This window comes from Galleria mellonella, unplaced genomic scaffold (assembly GCF_026898425.1).
Source record: "Galleria mellonella isolate WM207_F2 unplaced genomic scaffold, CSIRO_AGI_GalMel_v1 utg606, whole genome shotgun sequence".
Taxonomy (NCBI): domain Eukaryota; kingdom Metazoa; phylum Arthropoda; class Insecta; order Lepidoptera; family Pyralidae; genus Galleria; species Galleria mellonella.
In genome coordinates, this window is record NW_026442126.1 from 155,400 (window position 1) to 171,704 (window position 16,305).

General features: G+C 36.6%; 1 protein-coding gene across 4 annotated transcripts in view; it reads left to right on the forward strand.

The window, feature by feature from the left end:
• Window positions 1-4,973: 4,973 nt before the first annotated feature.
• Window positions 4,974-16,305, forward strand: part of LOC113514184 (calmodulin) — a 40,015-nt gene continuing 28,683 nt past the window's right edge. The window contains exons 1-2 of one of the 4 annotated variants that reach the window (XM_052899648.1): window positions 4,974-5,288; window positions 9,049-9,223. In XM_052899648.1, the coding sequence (XP_052755608.1) occupies window positions 5,286-5,288; window positions 9,049-9,223 (178 nt within the window). In that variant the 5' untranslated portion in view covers window positions 4,974-5,285. Of the gene's footprint in view, window positions 5,289-5,933; window positions 5,953-8,447; window positions 8,584-9,015; window positions 9,224-16,305 lie in introns of those variants that run through there. The other 3 variants (XM_052899649.1, XM_052899647.1, XM_026898178.3) reach the window with 3 other exon arrangements.

Genomic DNA, 16,305 nt, shown 5'->3' on the forward strand with positions numbered 1-16,305 from the left:
TTTACAATGAAGGTTTATTTTTAACGGAGCGAAGTGTGCATGTTGCCAAAGGCAAAGTAATGCTTCAGTATATCTTTACAAATTGTATTCCCTATTCGTTAAAGTATAACTTATGCTAGAATTCTTCTAGCATTCATTCTTCTTATTCAGTAGTATCGGCCGTTGACCTCTGTAACAGCCACCTCATCGCCGCCGTCCTGCTGTTAACAACCGTCAATATTGGGGAGAAGGGATTGTTAGTAATGCAGACTACCAGTCCCATTGCTAGCTATATACCCTGTCAAGTCAACCTCCACATGGTCTGAATTCCAGGTATATTCATCACGATGGACTAACTGACCTGCTTTTTCATTCCTCACCAATCATCCCTTACTGCTGCTTTACCAGCGAATACCGATAGCGCAGACGGGGCAACCACTCCATTATCATCCATTAAAAAAAACATAAATTAATCACCAAGAGGTCATGTAAAGCGTTCGCAACGAACTATATGTAATAGGTCTGTAAGCCGTCACGTCCAGAAGTCCGTGTCGCTGGATCGCACTTTTAGAAAGTTTCGTCGGAATTACTTTTTGTTTGAGACATTCACGAGCGGCTTAATGCAAATCCTGCCGGTTGGCTTCCATCCGATTACGGACGCGATAACTACTTGTGATTGGAAAAACGAGGGAGTGTGTAGCGTTTTATGATTATTATAGAAGTAAACCAGATGTCAGCGGAATTTTTGGAGCATTTTTTCTACAACACAAAGGGCAAACGAGCGTGCGCTTCACCTAATGGTAAGTGACTACCGCCGCCCATGATCACCCGCAACACTAGAGGCATTACAGGTGCGCTGCCGCCCTTTTAAAAAGGAATATGCTCTTTTCTTAAAGATTATGTTGTCGTATCGGTTTGGAAATACTGCTGCTGGCAGTTGATGCCAAAGAATAGTTCTGTGTGGAAGAAAGTGCCTTGAAAAACGCACGGTGGAAGATCGCCATTCGTTCAGATGGTTGGGATGAAATTTAAAAGGATTTGTTCTATTGGGATTGGGAGTTGGGATTAAATCTAAAAGAGGTTTACAGGGATTCTGACATGGGTGATCATAGATAAACCATTAAGTGCCTGCTGCCTGCATGTTTCTACTTATTTTGTAATGTGTTTTATTAGTCTCAAATATTTTTTTCTAACCTTATTTCTATGTAGCCTAAGATACCACTGTTTACAGCTACAGAGTTTTTAATAAAACTTAGTTTAAATCAAAAACAAGCAAAAATATAAAACGATGCAGTCGGGTAGCTAAACCGTAATGGCGGCCGTTTTCATTTTTTCACGTCATTTAATTTTATACAACTTACTGTATAGCTCACCTGATGGAAATCAACCAAATATTATTTTGATTGACACAATTGATTGAACCGTTAGGTCACCAAGCGATAAAAATAAGCACAAACAAACTCACATATAATAAATAAAAATTATTTTTTTATAATGGACTGTAAACGCTGATGGGATGGGGGAAGGGATTGTTAGTAATGAGAGGTTAGTCCCCATTGCTATCAATATATCCTATCAGGTCGACCTCCACGCAGTTCCCCCTGGTAATTATCGTGACTAATTTATCGTTGAATTCGTCACGATGGGCTAACTGACCTGTCTTCATCCTCACCAATCACCCCTCACTGGTGGCCCGCCAGTGTATACCGACAGCTCAGACGTGATACTATTCCATTATCATTCAATAAAAAAAAACACTGATGAAATACCAGTGAGGGATGATAGATGAAGACGAAAGAATAGAGTAGAATATTGGGGGAGGGATTGTTAGAAATGCGAGCTACCAGTTCCATTGCTAGAAATATACCTTGTCAGGACGACCCCCTTGAAAACCATTTTGCTCCTGATAAATTCCAGGTGTATTCATCACAATGGCCTAACTGACCTGCCTTTTCCGTCTCACCTATCATCCCTCACTGGTGCCCCACCAGCGTATACCGTTAGCGCATACGGGGTTACCATTCCATTATCGTCTATTAACAAAAAAACTTGACTAATTATATTTTTTGTTGAATGTAATTGTTAGGACAAAATCCGCAGTCAAAATCGCCATATAAAAAACGAGTGAGTGAAATAGAAGATTTGGTCATATTTTCTTCATTAGTACGCCCGTACGAAGCCGGGGCAAGCAGCTAGTTTGTAATATTAATAATGATATTTTTTTTTTATACAACACAGGGGGCAAACGAGCATGCGGCTCACCTGATGGTAAGTGACTACCGCCGCCCATGATCACCCGCAACACCAGGGGCATTGCAGGTGTGCTGCCGGCCTTTATATTATATAAGATTTCTTAGATATATTAGAAGAGTCCTAACCGCATCAGCTGATGGTTCGAACTGCGACGCCACATTCTGTCTCGCGTCACAGCTAACAGCCACATAGAGGGAGGAATTCCAATATACGAACGAAATTCCTTTCAACCAACCAGCTATAATATTCTTCCAGCCTGGCCAAATAAACGGTATCCTTTGACGGTCTTATCACTGAAGAAATAAGATCCAAATTCCCGCAGCGTAATGCGAAATGCCGTGTTTACATACAGTTGTGCCTCTGGAATCCAATATGTACCTAATAGTGATGATTAAAACCAGTCGTGTATAGTTATATAAGTGTTTATATAATCAGGAATGGCAACGCAGTAAGGGTGTCATCGGCGACACAGTATACACTGTTACGTTCATGGTACTGTTCATGTCTATTTCCATCCAGTGGGCCGTCAGCTTGTTTGCCATTGTAAGTTGCTTGAAAAAACATATATATATATTGCAATACATTTTTATATTAATATGTGAAAATAATAACAAGTAAATGCATATTCAGAGGTTATTAATCCTTCTTTGCATGATATTTTTTATTGGTGACATAAATCAAGGTGATATATATAATATATATTCAAATTAAAGGAAAAATGATTAAAAAAATAAATTTGACAGCTATGTTTTTTTTTCTGCAATGGGCAATAAAAAGGTGTCCAGACACGATCAACTTAAACTTGGTCTTTTATATAATTTTTGGGCATTCAATATTATGATGGAAATTTCCACCATTATTCAAAGAGAGGTTAATATTACAGATTATGTCAGCTGTTGGTATAAATCTCAGGGGGAAACCAACCGCGTGGAGGTCGACTTGACAGGGTATACTGCTAGCAATAGGACTGGTAGTCCGAATTAGTAACAATCCCTTTTCCCTTACCGCATGCCATTAGAGCAGGCGGGTTGCCTTTTCACCACAAAAAAATCTAAGCGGATAACACTAGGCAGAAAGGAATTGTAAGTAGTGAGAACTAGCGGTCCCACTACTACCCCGTCAAGTCTACCTCTTAATGGTTGGCCTTGAAAACCATCGGGATTAATTATTATACAATTCGTCACGTTGGCCCAACTGACCTGCTTTTTATTTATACTGGCGCTTCATTGTCACATTTCCTTATTTTTCATTGGTGTTCCGTTAGTGTATAGCAATAGCAGAAAAAAATACAAATTCATAACATACCTATAAACAAAAAAAAATACTACACTAATTTATTCACTACACTCTTTTATTCTAATAAAATTTTTAAAGACATTTAAACACAAAGAAACTGAATCTATCGTTAGTTTTTAAAAATTCGAATCATCAATCGAAATCAAATTTGACCAGTAACTGTAATATTTATTTCGCTCCTAGCCACTAGATGGCAGGTAGTTGATATTTCAATAGAGATGTACGATTAAATAATCGTTCCATTATAAAATTTAAATCGATTTCCTAATTCAAAAATATGAAAAAAAATATTCCACTTAAAAAAAAAATTTGTGCATACACTTTTTATTACCGTAAACTACTTGTAAAATAAATTATAAAAATATTGTTATTGTATTGCTAAACTGTATGATGTATGCTGTTGATTTTCATTAATTATTGTTAATAAAAAAACTCTTAAATACGTTGGAAGCCTTTGTTTGTATATCGAAATGTGGTCTCGTACATAGCTACAATTCTTAATAAATTCTTAATTTCAGTGCGTTTTTTATGTTCTAATAATCTGTCTTTAAATATAAAAAAAAAAAGTATTCTATAATACAATTTCGCGACTGCGTTTTAGATTTGCGATTAAGAAAATTTATTCCTTCTTTCATAGGTGTTTAAAATCAATTTTCAATGTGGTCTCCATTTACTTAATATAAATAATAGACATAACGCTTAAGCTACATAGGTCCCTAATTAATCATTTCATATGCGTTAAAATTGCAGTAATTAATATAAAATACATATGTTTCAGGGCGAAGCAACACATTACAAATATGTTTCATTAATTCATTTAAATTTTATTAAATATTTCATGTCTCCATAGGTAATAATTATATAGTATAAGAAGTGTGTCTGTTTACATTGAGAAGTTAGATTTAGGTACCTATTCTATAGGTAGTCATAACAATGGTTTTCAGTGCGTAATATTTCAATGTCCATATTATACTTCAGTGTAATTACCTACGTGTGTTTGGTAACATTTATGTCTCGCTATTGAATAGCTATAGGTATGTGCTTTGATTATAATACGTCGCGACGCCGACGTAAACTTGACTAAACCTGCGCTGTCGGTAGCCAACATCCCATGTTATCTCGTTAGTGCGGGCGGCGTCTGCGGGCGGTCACTGCGGCGCGCCCTCGTCGCCGACCGCGAACTAGGCCATCGAGCGGGGTGATCGCAGATCGAGAGCAGCCGAGCAGCCACCGCCACTGCACAGCAGCGCTGAAGAAGCCCGTCATTTACTCATACTTCCCGCTCGTGGCTCGCTTGCGCTTCTCTGGCCGCGGCCGTCGCTTCTCGCTAGCGCCCCGCAGTGACGCATTGCAGGTGCGCGACGGCCAATCGGCGCGCGCCGACCGCTAGTCCACGCCGCCGCACCCGCCCGATATAAAACCCACTATCCTTTGCAGATTAAATGTAATCCCGTGCCGTGCGTCCCGAGACATGGACTTCGACGTTCGAGAAATTCATGTATAAAAGTAAACACAAGTAGCACAGTGCGATAAGATTTCGAAAATCGAAAACCGGATATGAAAATACGGTGAATCGAGTTCACTATTCGGAACGATTCGCGTCCGAGCTCTAGCGAATCGCGGTCGTGAGTTTCCCGGCGCGTCCGCTCGCGCGAGAGAGGGCGGCAGTATCGTTTCAATCGTCGGTCCGTGCGGTCGCTTTTGCGGCGTAGTCTGTGATTTTTAGTGTAGCTCCAGTTAATCCAAGTTAATCTACAATGGTGAGTGTTATTTCTTCTGAAAGGTGCCGGGAGTGCATTCGGGAGATCACCCTGGCCCTGTCGCTGGGTGTATTTTTGGGATATAGTGAATCGGTGTTTATAGTGATGACGGCCTCCATTATATTATTGTGATGGCCGTTTTTTACCGCATTGCGGAACGGCGACTCTGTTATGAGCCAATGTAAGGATGGAGCATCATCAGATGCGGATAACGTGAAACTGTATTGGCCTGCAACTGTCGCCACAAATTTGCGAAAGGAGACTCGAGAAACATCCGTCGCCATAGTGCCGTAGGTGGTACCGGTGAAAATGACGTTAGATACTAATCGAAGCCGGTCTTTTATGACATTTTAAAATGGCGCATAGCTAGTTTATATTAGAAAACAAGTGGTTTTCGTACGTTCTGTCTTGTCGGAGGCCGCGTCGCGCCCTGTTGACGGCGAATCGATCGACCGGGCGCAATTGTCAAACGTTGACTCATCGCGTAACAAGTATTTTATATACGCAATTCGCTGCGGCTCTCGGTGCTGGTGTCGGCCGGTATAGGAGTCTGTGTTTCACACAGTGCATATAGGCAAATATTGCTATTTGCTTGAGCAGTGAGCACTGTTACCGGGCCGGGCTGCGCGGGCCAGTAACATGTCCCTTACTTGTTGTCGCCATGGTATGTAAATACGGCTGTGGACGCACCTGGCGTTCGTCGCAGACTTCCTTGCACTATTCCATTGTACTGTTCAGGCAGTATTCCCACAAGGCAAACTGGTATCTTAACTCGTTCTTCATATTAGGAGTGCTGTGACTCACATTAAACTAGGTATGCCTTCGTCACAACGTGCTGTACCATACTTGGTATATTCCTATTTAATGTACTTTTTGTTTGTTTTTATATATTTAAATAAACAAGGAATTATTTTCATATGTTTCTATTATTCCAAATCCTTGTATAAACCTTTATACTAGTTCTAAAAGTATGTGCATTTTTTAATTTTACCTACCCTAAGCTACCCTCAAATATAAATATGGTTGAACAAATTATGTCTTCAGAAATGGTCAAAATTAAACAAAATGATGCAAAGTACATCTAAAATGTCATATAATATTTTGAAGAATAACTAGTAGGTAATAATAATTTGCACATATCAAAGTCTATAATATTTTTTTTTAGTAGGTAGCATAATTGGTAAACATTTTTTGTAAATTATTTTTAAGTTGATAATTTTATAATTATAATAAAAAAAAAGTGGGCAATACTAGTTCTCTTATTTACTGAGAGTACAATCATAAATTATAGGCACTAAAACAATAGCATTAGTTTCAGTTGAGTGCAGCTAATTGCCTACTGGCCACTGCTAATATGAGGAAACTGTGATCATGGTATATTTTTAGCGTCTGTTTTATGTATCAACCTCTATAAAATGGCCTTGTGAAGTCAAATCTTTGTGTTATATGGTGTTTACCATGTCACGAAATGCATATTTGATATTGGTAATTTAATTATGGGGATTACAGTTATAAACAATAACTATATAATAATAAATGTGTTGGTACCTTTCTAAATTATTAATAGTATTATATATTTTCTTATATATTATTGTTTCTATTAGACTTAGCCAGTATATAACACATAATTGACTAAACAGTAACAGTTTTTGTTTAAATTAGAACAAAAAAGCTGAAGACTTGCATGACAGTTGCATATTGGCATCATTAGTACATTATTGAACATTACAGCATATTCAGTGATACTCATTGAATCCCTCCTTTGTTGTCATTCCTGAGAAATAATTCTACCTCAGCGTATTTCACCTTTTGAACCGAAACAGATGTGCAAATACAGCTGCTTGATAAAAAAAAAACGCCAATAAGACAGATGTCCCGTTCACACGAATGGTATGTAACTTTCCTATTGTGGCTGATAAACATGGAATCCAGTCGGATGTGCTTGTCACTTAATGGGTATTTTTATAGAAATACTAACGTTTACCCATGTCTTTGTTTGCAAAACTAGAATATATTTACCGACCAGGACAAAAAGTAGTTTATATCCTTTGCCATCCCATATAGTATATATATACCATAATATCATAGTGATTAGTTAGGATAAGGTAGCAAACAAACTTGCACATTTTTTATATTAGTAAGTATATGAGATTTAATTTTAAAATTTCTTTACTAAAACTACACACATATGTGCCACCATTCAGCTTGCTTACATACTGTAATGCAGATCCAAGAGCCAGGACTTAGCTGTAAAGTTATTGATTCTCACTCAAGGTCATTATGTGAGAGGGGAAAGCTGACAATGGGTAAGGGATGCATCTGTTGTTATAGGCTGCAGTCATTTGTTGGTTAAAAAATATAAAGAATAATGCATGAATATGACTATGAAGTAGTGTTATTATTGACATACTAGTTATACCCTACAGCTTCAACTGTAAAATTTAAGATGAAAATAATTCTTATGTGCTAATTGAGGTTATTATATATTTAAAATATATTTGAATTTGTACCATATTATTTCTCTGAATAGGTCAACAAAAATAAAAGTGTAATTTTTACTTGAAAACAACTGGTTTTATTTGGAATAGTTACTTTTCATTGTATTGCTTATATTATTATAGAAAAAACCATTTATCCAAAGATATAGTAAAACATTTTTTTTTTCTTTCAAGCACATTTTTTTAGTACTTACCTAATTGTTGCCTTTGAAATTGTTAATATCATTCTCTTATGTACTTACAATGCCCTATTTATGTGGTCCTAATATTACATTTATATTATATAAATGTGATAAGAATTTATTAAATATTTAATTTACAATTTGCCTGTTAATTTATATTTATCAGTATGTAGGTGTTACATAGTGTTGATAAACATTGTTTTGACAAATTTCCTTGTTCACATTTATTTTGGAATTATAAAATGAAATATGATGCCAAATAATCGTGCAAGGATAATGTGTGTACTAAATATAAAAATATTAACGTTTTCTAGATAAAAATATAAATTACCGACGGCTTAACTGGGTTCCTACGCTTACTTGCGCATACTCGTGCTATCTGTAGGTGTAGCAATAATGTTCCAATAACTGATTACATTTATTGTAATGCAGTATTTGTTATCTATTGTGTAGACCGCAGTATGACGTGTCACAAGGCCAAACAGAGGTAATTACATATAATCTGCAGTAATCTTATCAGCCAGGTGATATCGCATACTTTATTGCTTAGTTTCGTTTTGTTGATCATACTGTGTGTACACTGATATATTCGACTCTACAATGGTTGCCACCAGTGTGCGTATTTATTTTTTTTTTTTTTTTTATTAACTATGGCCAGAGACTCGCTTTTTTTTTTATTTTCAAACTTGATTCGGAAAGAAGTTCTTAATTCAATTTTATTTTTTTGTCTTACGCGTATTTGTGGACTGGCAGTTGTTGGCATACAGTATGGCTTATGGTTACCGGCGGTCACTATGAACACTTAAAACACCGTAACATCACTGGCGTCTTGGTGACCCTTATGGTGTATGGGTCTCGAGAACTGAAACAGTATATCCACTAATTTTGTCAGGCTTTTCGGTCAATGGGGAAATTAGTCCCCATTGTTTGCAATGCCCTTCACATGGGGCATGGACCATCCGACTTGACTTCGTCCCTCACTGGAACCCCGGCAGGGAGTTTTCAACTAATTAAAAAAATTGTTAACATAAATTTTTTTTTTTTATGATTTTGACTAAGACAATGTTGTCGACATTCCAGGCGGATCAGCTGACAGAAGAACAGATCGCCGAGTTCAAGGAGGCGTTCTCACTGTTCGACAAAGACGGAGATGGCACAATCACGACCAAAGAGTTGGGCACCGTGATGCGATCCTTAGGACAGAACCCCACAGAAGCCGAGCTTCAAGACATGATCAACGAAGTTGATGCAGACGGTGAGTACACCTGTGAACACAGGCTTTTTCTCGCCTCATTTGGTAAACAATCGTGGCATGTCTTTACGCGGCGCGTGAGGGTATCGCCCTCTGGCGACGGGAGCATCTAAATCGCCTATGTCGTACACGAAAATCTACCGAACAACGGCTGTACGTGCCTTCCGAAACACGAAGCGACGGTAATATTTAAATTGTTGAAACATTAATTTGATAATTTAAAACTTTAGATTGGAATTCAATTTTGCAGCCAAGGTTCCTATTGAACTATTACAGTTTTTTTTTTTTTTTCTGATATGATAGTAAAATGAACGTATTGTTTATAATTTTGTTTAGTTTGTTATTTTTATGTTTATCTTATATTTAAAAGACTGTAATTTATTTTTAAAAACATGCCAATATTGTTTACCAATTAATACAAGTTAGATAGAGTGTATTTATTTATACAACTGATAGTATGGTATGGACATATAGAAGAACTTGAATTTGTTCAAAGCTAGAAAAAAAAATACTGTCCAACCGAACTTTCGGTTCCGGTTTTGGCCAAAAATTCTACTTTTGGCCTTAGTTTCGGTTTCGGCCAAAAATTTGCCGAAATTTTTGGCCGCGCCGAAACTTTGCGTGTGTGTCTAACTGAAAGTCCTTTTTTTTTTTTAATTTACTTCCACTTGTAAATCATAATTTTAATATGTTTTTATAGCATATAAATATATATATGATATATTTGTTACATACTTTAATTAGTGTTTATTATTACCCTTTAACTATCTCTGTGTGTAAGTAATTAAAAAATACACTACATTTTAGTATAGAAATTTTAAAGATGTTTCGGTTTCGGCCGAAACTGAGACAAAGGGGTCTACCATGAAATGAAATTCCGAATTTTCGGGCTCAATTTCGTGTTTTTGTTCGTACCTAAATCGACCCAGTAAATGGAGCTTAACATTTCATGGTAGGCCCTCAAGACCGAAAGTTCGTTTTCGGCTGTAAAACCTGTTTCGGTCGGACACTAAAAACATATTATTTTGAAGTTCACTTATCTATGGTAAACGAAATAAAAGTTTGTAAATCTAAATCGAAGACAATGGTCGGATCGTATCCTTTAATGTTGAATGGCAAAAACGGCTTTGTCTTCCACGACATAGGCCTAGTGTGGGGTCTCATAGCTATGTTGTACCATAAACTAAGTTTTAAGGGAATAAAGTTATTCTCATCTATTTAGTTTTTTTTTTTGATGGTTGAAAATGGAATGGCAGCCCCGCCTGCGCTAACGGGATACGCTGGCGGAGCACCAGTGAAGGGTGATAGATGAGAATGAAAACAGGCCAGTTAGCCCATCATGATGAATTCATAAGGAATTCACCATGATAGTTTCCAGGGGGAACCGCGTGAAGGTCGACCAGGTTGGGTATATTGCTAGCAATGGGATTCTTAGTCCCCATTACTAGCAATCCCTTTCCCCCCTCTATTTAGAGATTAATCATGCATGAACTTGACACATTCTTATATCATAGAGATTGAAGTATTAGAAAAACGAGACACCGAAATTTTTGTTTTACAATTTCAATCAAAAAAATTATTATAATGTATAATTATAGTGTTGATTCGCTTTTAAACGACAGTTTATAATTAACAACTAAAATGCCCGTTTGCCAAGTGAGAGGAGATTGTTTCCGAGGCATCATAAATTTTCATAAGTTATAGGGTCGCGGTTACTTTTTTTTATACAACTTAGAATGGCAAACAAACTAACGGCCCACCTGATGGAAAGTGGTAACCGTCGCCTAGAGACATGGCCTGTTTCGCCCATGATACCCCCATCCGTTGCCATTCTTGAGGACTCAGATGTTATTCTTCTGTACCCTATAAATTCACGCCATATCCCACCTATCAAACCGAAACACAGCTATGCAAACACAACTGCTTCACGGTAGAAACACGAATGCGACAGAGGTACCTAAGCAATCGACTTTTGTGCAGTCTCCCTCTGGTGCTAGTGATACCCTATTCTGAAGTTCCAAGTGCTCTGAAGCCCACTTGGTAAGCGGGGTGTTAACGGCCGACCAATCGACCTATTTACATCGAATATGAAGACTGATAAAGATTTTATCGTATAAGTTGAAACTTATCGTTTAATTTTATACGTTTAACTACGTAATGCGATAAAAAACCGACTGTGACAGAAGTTAGGTTTGTAACCAAATCATGTCCCTTTCGGGGTACATAGAGAAAAACGGGACACCAATAAATTCATAACTGTAATATATATATATATATATATATATATATATATATATATATATATATATATATATATATATATATATATATAATTACCGTCTTACACTAAAATGAATTTTTTTTAAACCGCCATCGAAATATATCTGCTCATCCTAATGGTTGATTGGCAGAGAATGCCTATAGCATTAAGTCCGCCTTTTGTGCCACATTTTATTGGTCAATAAAGTTTAAATAAACTTTCCCCCTTCATGTACAGGTTATGCTGTAGTAATATTGATGTTACCTTATGTTTTTAAATAACTACCCTATGCCCACAATTATCTGCATGTACACGACAACAGGTATTGGTTAACAGGGATAAATGTAGTCGTATCTTCTTGTGTAATCTTGGAGTTACTCCTCTCCATCCAAAAGGTTGCCTGGAAGAGATCGCTTTCAGCGATAAGGTCGCCCATTGTTTTCTCACTGTGATCATTTCTTGTAATTGTTTGTACGTATTATAACTTTAGTAATATTTTGGAAGAAACAATAAAGAATATCTATCTATCAACAACGTGTTATTGATTAAGTTTTGAAACCACATTAATAAGTGATTAATAAATTTTACAAAAGTCGATTGCTTGGGTACCTCTGTCCGATTCGTGTTTCAACCGTGAAGCAGTTGTGTTTGCATGGCTGTGTTTCGGTTTGAAGGGTGGGATATGGCGTGAATTTACTGGGTACAGAGGAATAACATCCGAGTTCTCAGGAATGGCAACGCATGAGGGGTATCATGAGCGAAATAGTATACTCTGTTATGTCCATGGTACTGCTCATGTCTATAGGCGACAGTTACCACTTTCCATCAGGTGGGTCGTCAGCTTGTTTGCCATTTTAAGTCGTATAAAAAAAAATGTTAGGTTACAAGAACAAATACAGAAGTTTTTTTTTTTTTTTTTTATACAGAATTATGCATACAATATATACAATACACGAGTAAATGTTATTAGTATTTTACTTTACGAGCTAGCATGTGATTAACAAGTCGCCCTGCCTATCAACGGAGTAATTGTTTCTTTATCTGCTGACGTACTGACGTAGCCGTTTGATAAGACGTTGCCTTACGTAAGGCGGCCGTAAATAGACCCTAATACTTATGTTGTTCAGAATCCACGCCATCACTACGTGTTTATTGATGTATTAATTGATTCCAAAAACTTACGTCGTGATAGGAAGATAATTCTGAATAGTTTTGTTTCCAAGACCCTAACGTTTAGGTTGCTATTTTTTATAAATGTAATTTTTTTTATACAACTTAGAATGGCATACAAGCTGACGGCCCACCTGACGGAAAGTGGTAACCGTCGCCTTTAGACATGAGCAGTACCATGGATATAACAGAGTATACTGTTTCGCCCATGATACCCCCCCATGCGTATATTTCTGAGGACTCGGGTGTTATTCCTCTGTACCCACTAAATTCACGCCATATCCCACCCTTCAAACGGAAACACAGCCATGCAAACACAACTGCTTCACGGTTGAAACACGAATGAGACAGAGGTACCCAAGCAATCGACTTTTGTACAAAGTCTCCCTCTGGTAATATATCTAATTGTCTCTTCTATGATTGGCATAATCTGAACACATTTTAAAATTCTCATTATATTGTCGTCTAGATTTAAACTAAGTTAGTTGATTATTGATCTAATTAGTCGAACTGTATCGTTTTACTATTGATGAAAGCAATAGCTAACAATGTCCGAATAAAATTATAGAAAGTTGTATTAAAAAAAAAATTAAACTATACATGAGCAAAAGATTTCGTACTTAGTAAATGGTACATATGAGAAGACAATATTGTCCTAGTTTATGTGTTGGTTAAAATATGTTAGTTGTATGGTTTTCAAAGAACACATTGGCTTAAGCTTTGTTGTAATACAGATTTATTGTAAACAATCTTAGGGGTACTCATTTTTTATCATTACTCCATTTCCATTAACCAGCAAACCAGTATTTACACACATCACAGTATGTCTATGCTGTCCATCCTATCGTCTCCACTAGTGACCTACCAATGTAAACGAATAACGCCAGCGAGCTTACCATTCCATTTTTATCCAAATAAAAACAAAGTGTTGAATTTATAACACAGCAGTGATAATTGTTCCTTCTGACACAATTCAATTTATTCAAATTTCGCCTTTAATTTGTTATAATTAAAAAGCATAATATCAGTAAAGAGATGAGGGTCATAGGGTCAAGATAGTGGCAATGAACTCGCGAAATAAACAAGCCCCGGTACCTACTTAGGCCGAGCAAACAACTACCACATTATAGCAATTTGGTAAATTGACAAATTGCCAGTTAAATAAGTTGTAACTGTGGAAAAAAAAGTTCAATTTATCTATTTGACACATCAGTTTTTTTCTGTGATCTTATCTATTTTGGATGGATTTAATTAAACCCTATCCGGTTGCAGTTGGAACTTCTGTATAAGAAATATTGAAAAAAAAATTTAATCCTTTAATAAATAAATTTGTACAAATTTTATATATGAAAATGCTGTAATGTAATTAGTATACCAGTGATAAAGACCAGACGATTTACTTGTCACGATGAAGTATCAGACTCCCTTACCAGACGCTAATTACCAATTAGGTGTCCGTCGAGAAACTCCAAACTCTACTCGCTCAAAAAATGTTTATATAGGTAGTATGTTATGATATCTGTCACGGTCCATATGACGAGAATGAGATTAACCCAAATAATATTTGTTTGTAAGGTAATATTACAATCATTTAAAACTCATTACACATATTGCAGTTAATTGGTTAACCCATTATTGACGTCATTGCGCACTCTAATCGTCAGTAAAGTAGCCCAAACATATGAGGCCCACTAGTCAAGTGACAAACGAAACCTATTTTCATTGACACTGCTCATGTGAAATATTGTTCTTATTTATTTATTGCACCATAAATAAAAATATACAATGACAATTGAATAATTGAAGTGAAATACAGTAACATAAATACAGATTAAAATATACAAATAAAGGTGCAAAAGGCGGTCTTATCGCTAGGGCAATCTCTTACAGACAACCTTTGGTTAAAGGAGAACAGATAGAAGTGGGTAGGTGGCGCAAAAGTTAATAATTTTTCGTGCATAAAATACAAAAACTTATGTGCGACGTACGCTCAATTCCGAAAACAAAATTGTGTATTTTTTTTAAATCTTTATCCCAGTATTGAATCCCATTATGTTGAATTTCTTTTACTTGTACCATGGAAGGTGCTTAATCGTCGCCTATAGATCAGCACCATAAAGCTATTGGGAACTTCTTTATAAAGTGGCTTGAATATTTTCTTAATACCTTATCTAGTTTAGTATGTAACACAATATCCTGTCCTGTGCTGGTATGGTACCAATGAGCAATACCACCAACCAAGTTACGACAAATACCTTTCACTTGCACATTAATGTTTCATGAGACCTTGATTAACTTTTTATGGAGTGCTTGTAGTGAATATGTACCAACACGCACGGCAATTTTATTAATAAATGTTTAATCAGTTTTAAGCGACGTCAAAAAGAGGGATTTTTCAATTCCACAGTATTGTTTTGTTCGCATCTTAAGTATTTTATTGCAGTATAGAAAAATACTTGAGCCATTACCAATTCTAAACTGCTGCCCCCCTAGTCAAGTGATAAATTAATGCATCGATGGTATCGTTATCGCAAGCGAGTCCATCAGTTGGAGTAAGACAACAGCCGTTTGCTATCTCATTGTATCTCATAGATTCGCTATCGATGAAGATGTCTAAAGGGTCAGATTTAGTTTACTCTTTCATTAATCTTGTGGGTCAGTCTTATTGAATCGAAATCAGCATCCTTTTGTGATGCATGATACCGGTACTGCCACTGAATTAAAAAAAAATACCGAAAAGATAGGCTGACATGGTATGCCCAACTGGCATGGCAAGTTAGTATGGGAGATTGAAACTGTTATAAGGTTGCTAACGAATTTTTATTTTATGGTACAGTTAATAGTAATTCAAAGAAATGTTCTTTTTCCTTCTGTATTTAATACTCGTTTGTGTAAATTGTATTTATATTTGAGCCCACGTGTCACACGGGGTACATGGGTAATTAATTATGTTTCACATTTCATCAAAACTGGCAAATTTTGGCAAGTGCTCTCGTTTTCCTCGTACAATGTGTCGATTACAAATGTAGTGACATGCAAATCGAATGCCGGGGGCGGTGTTATTTCAGTTCCACCAGCAGTGGGCGACAGCGAGTCGAGTGTTTGTTTACAATGCTCGCCACTTTTACCCGCTCCGATATTTACCTTTTATAAATCAATCAAATTACGTACGTGTACATCAATCAATCGCCGTTTGCTTTCGATATGCACTATACAATTTTATATTTTGTACTACATGTGAATACAATTCAAAATTGAATATCGAGAATTCGAAACATTGAGCTGCTGGACTTGAAATCCTACTGGTGACCGCAACAATAGTCCCCAACCGCAGACCGCAGACGATATTAATTGTATTTATGTGTTTGTATGAAATTCGATGATAGCGAGGCGTTCCCAACAGTCTCAGCATATGATGCCTAGCCACTCCTAGTGATCGTGGCATGCCATTTGAAAGTGACAGCAGAGATATCGTCGTGCTCTGAATCTGAATCGAATTATCTCAACCGCGGGCCGCATCTGTATGTTGCCAATAACATTGTTATAGATGCCTGCACTAGAAATTGAAAAGTGTTGTTTCCATTTCTTTAGCCACATTGTAGATTTCTCATTTTATAAACTCTCCAACATCTATTATTAAATCACAAACAACCAG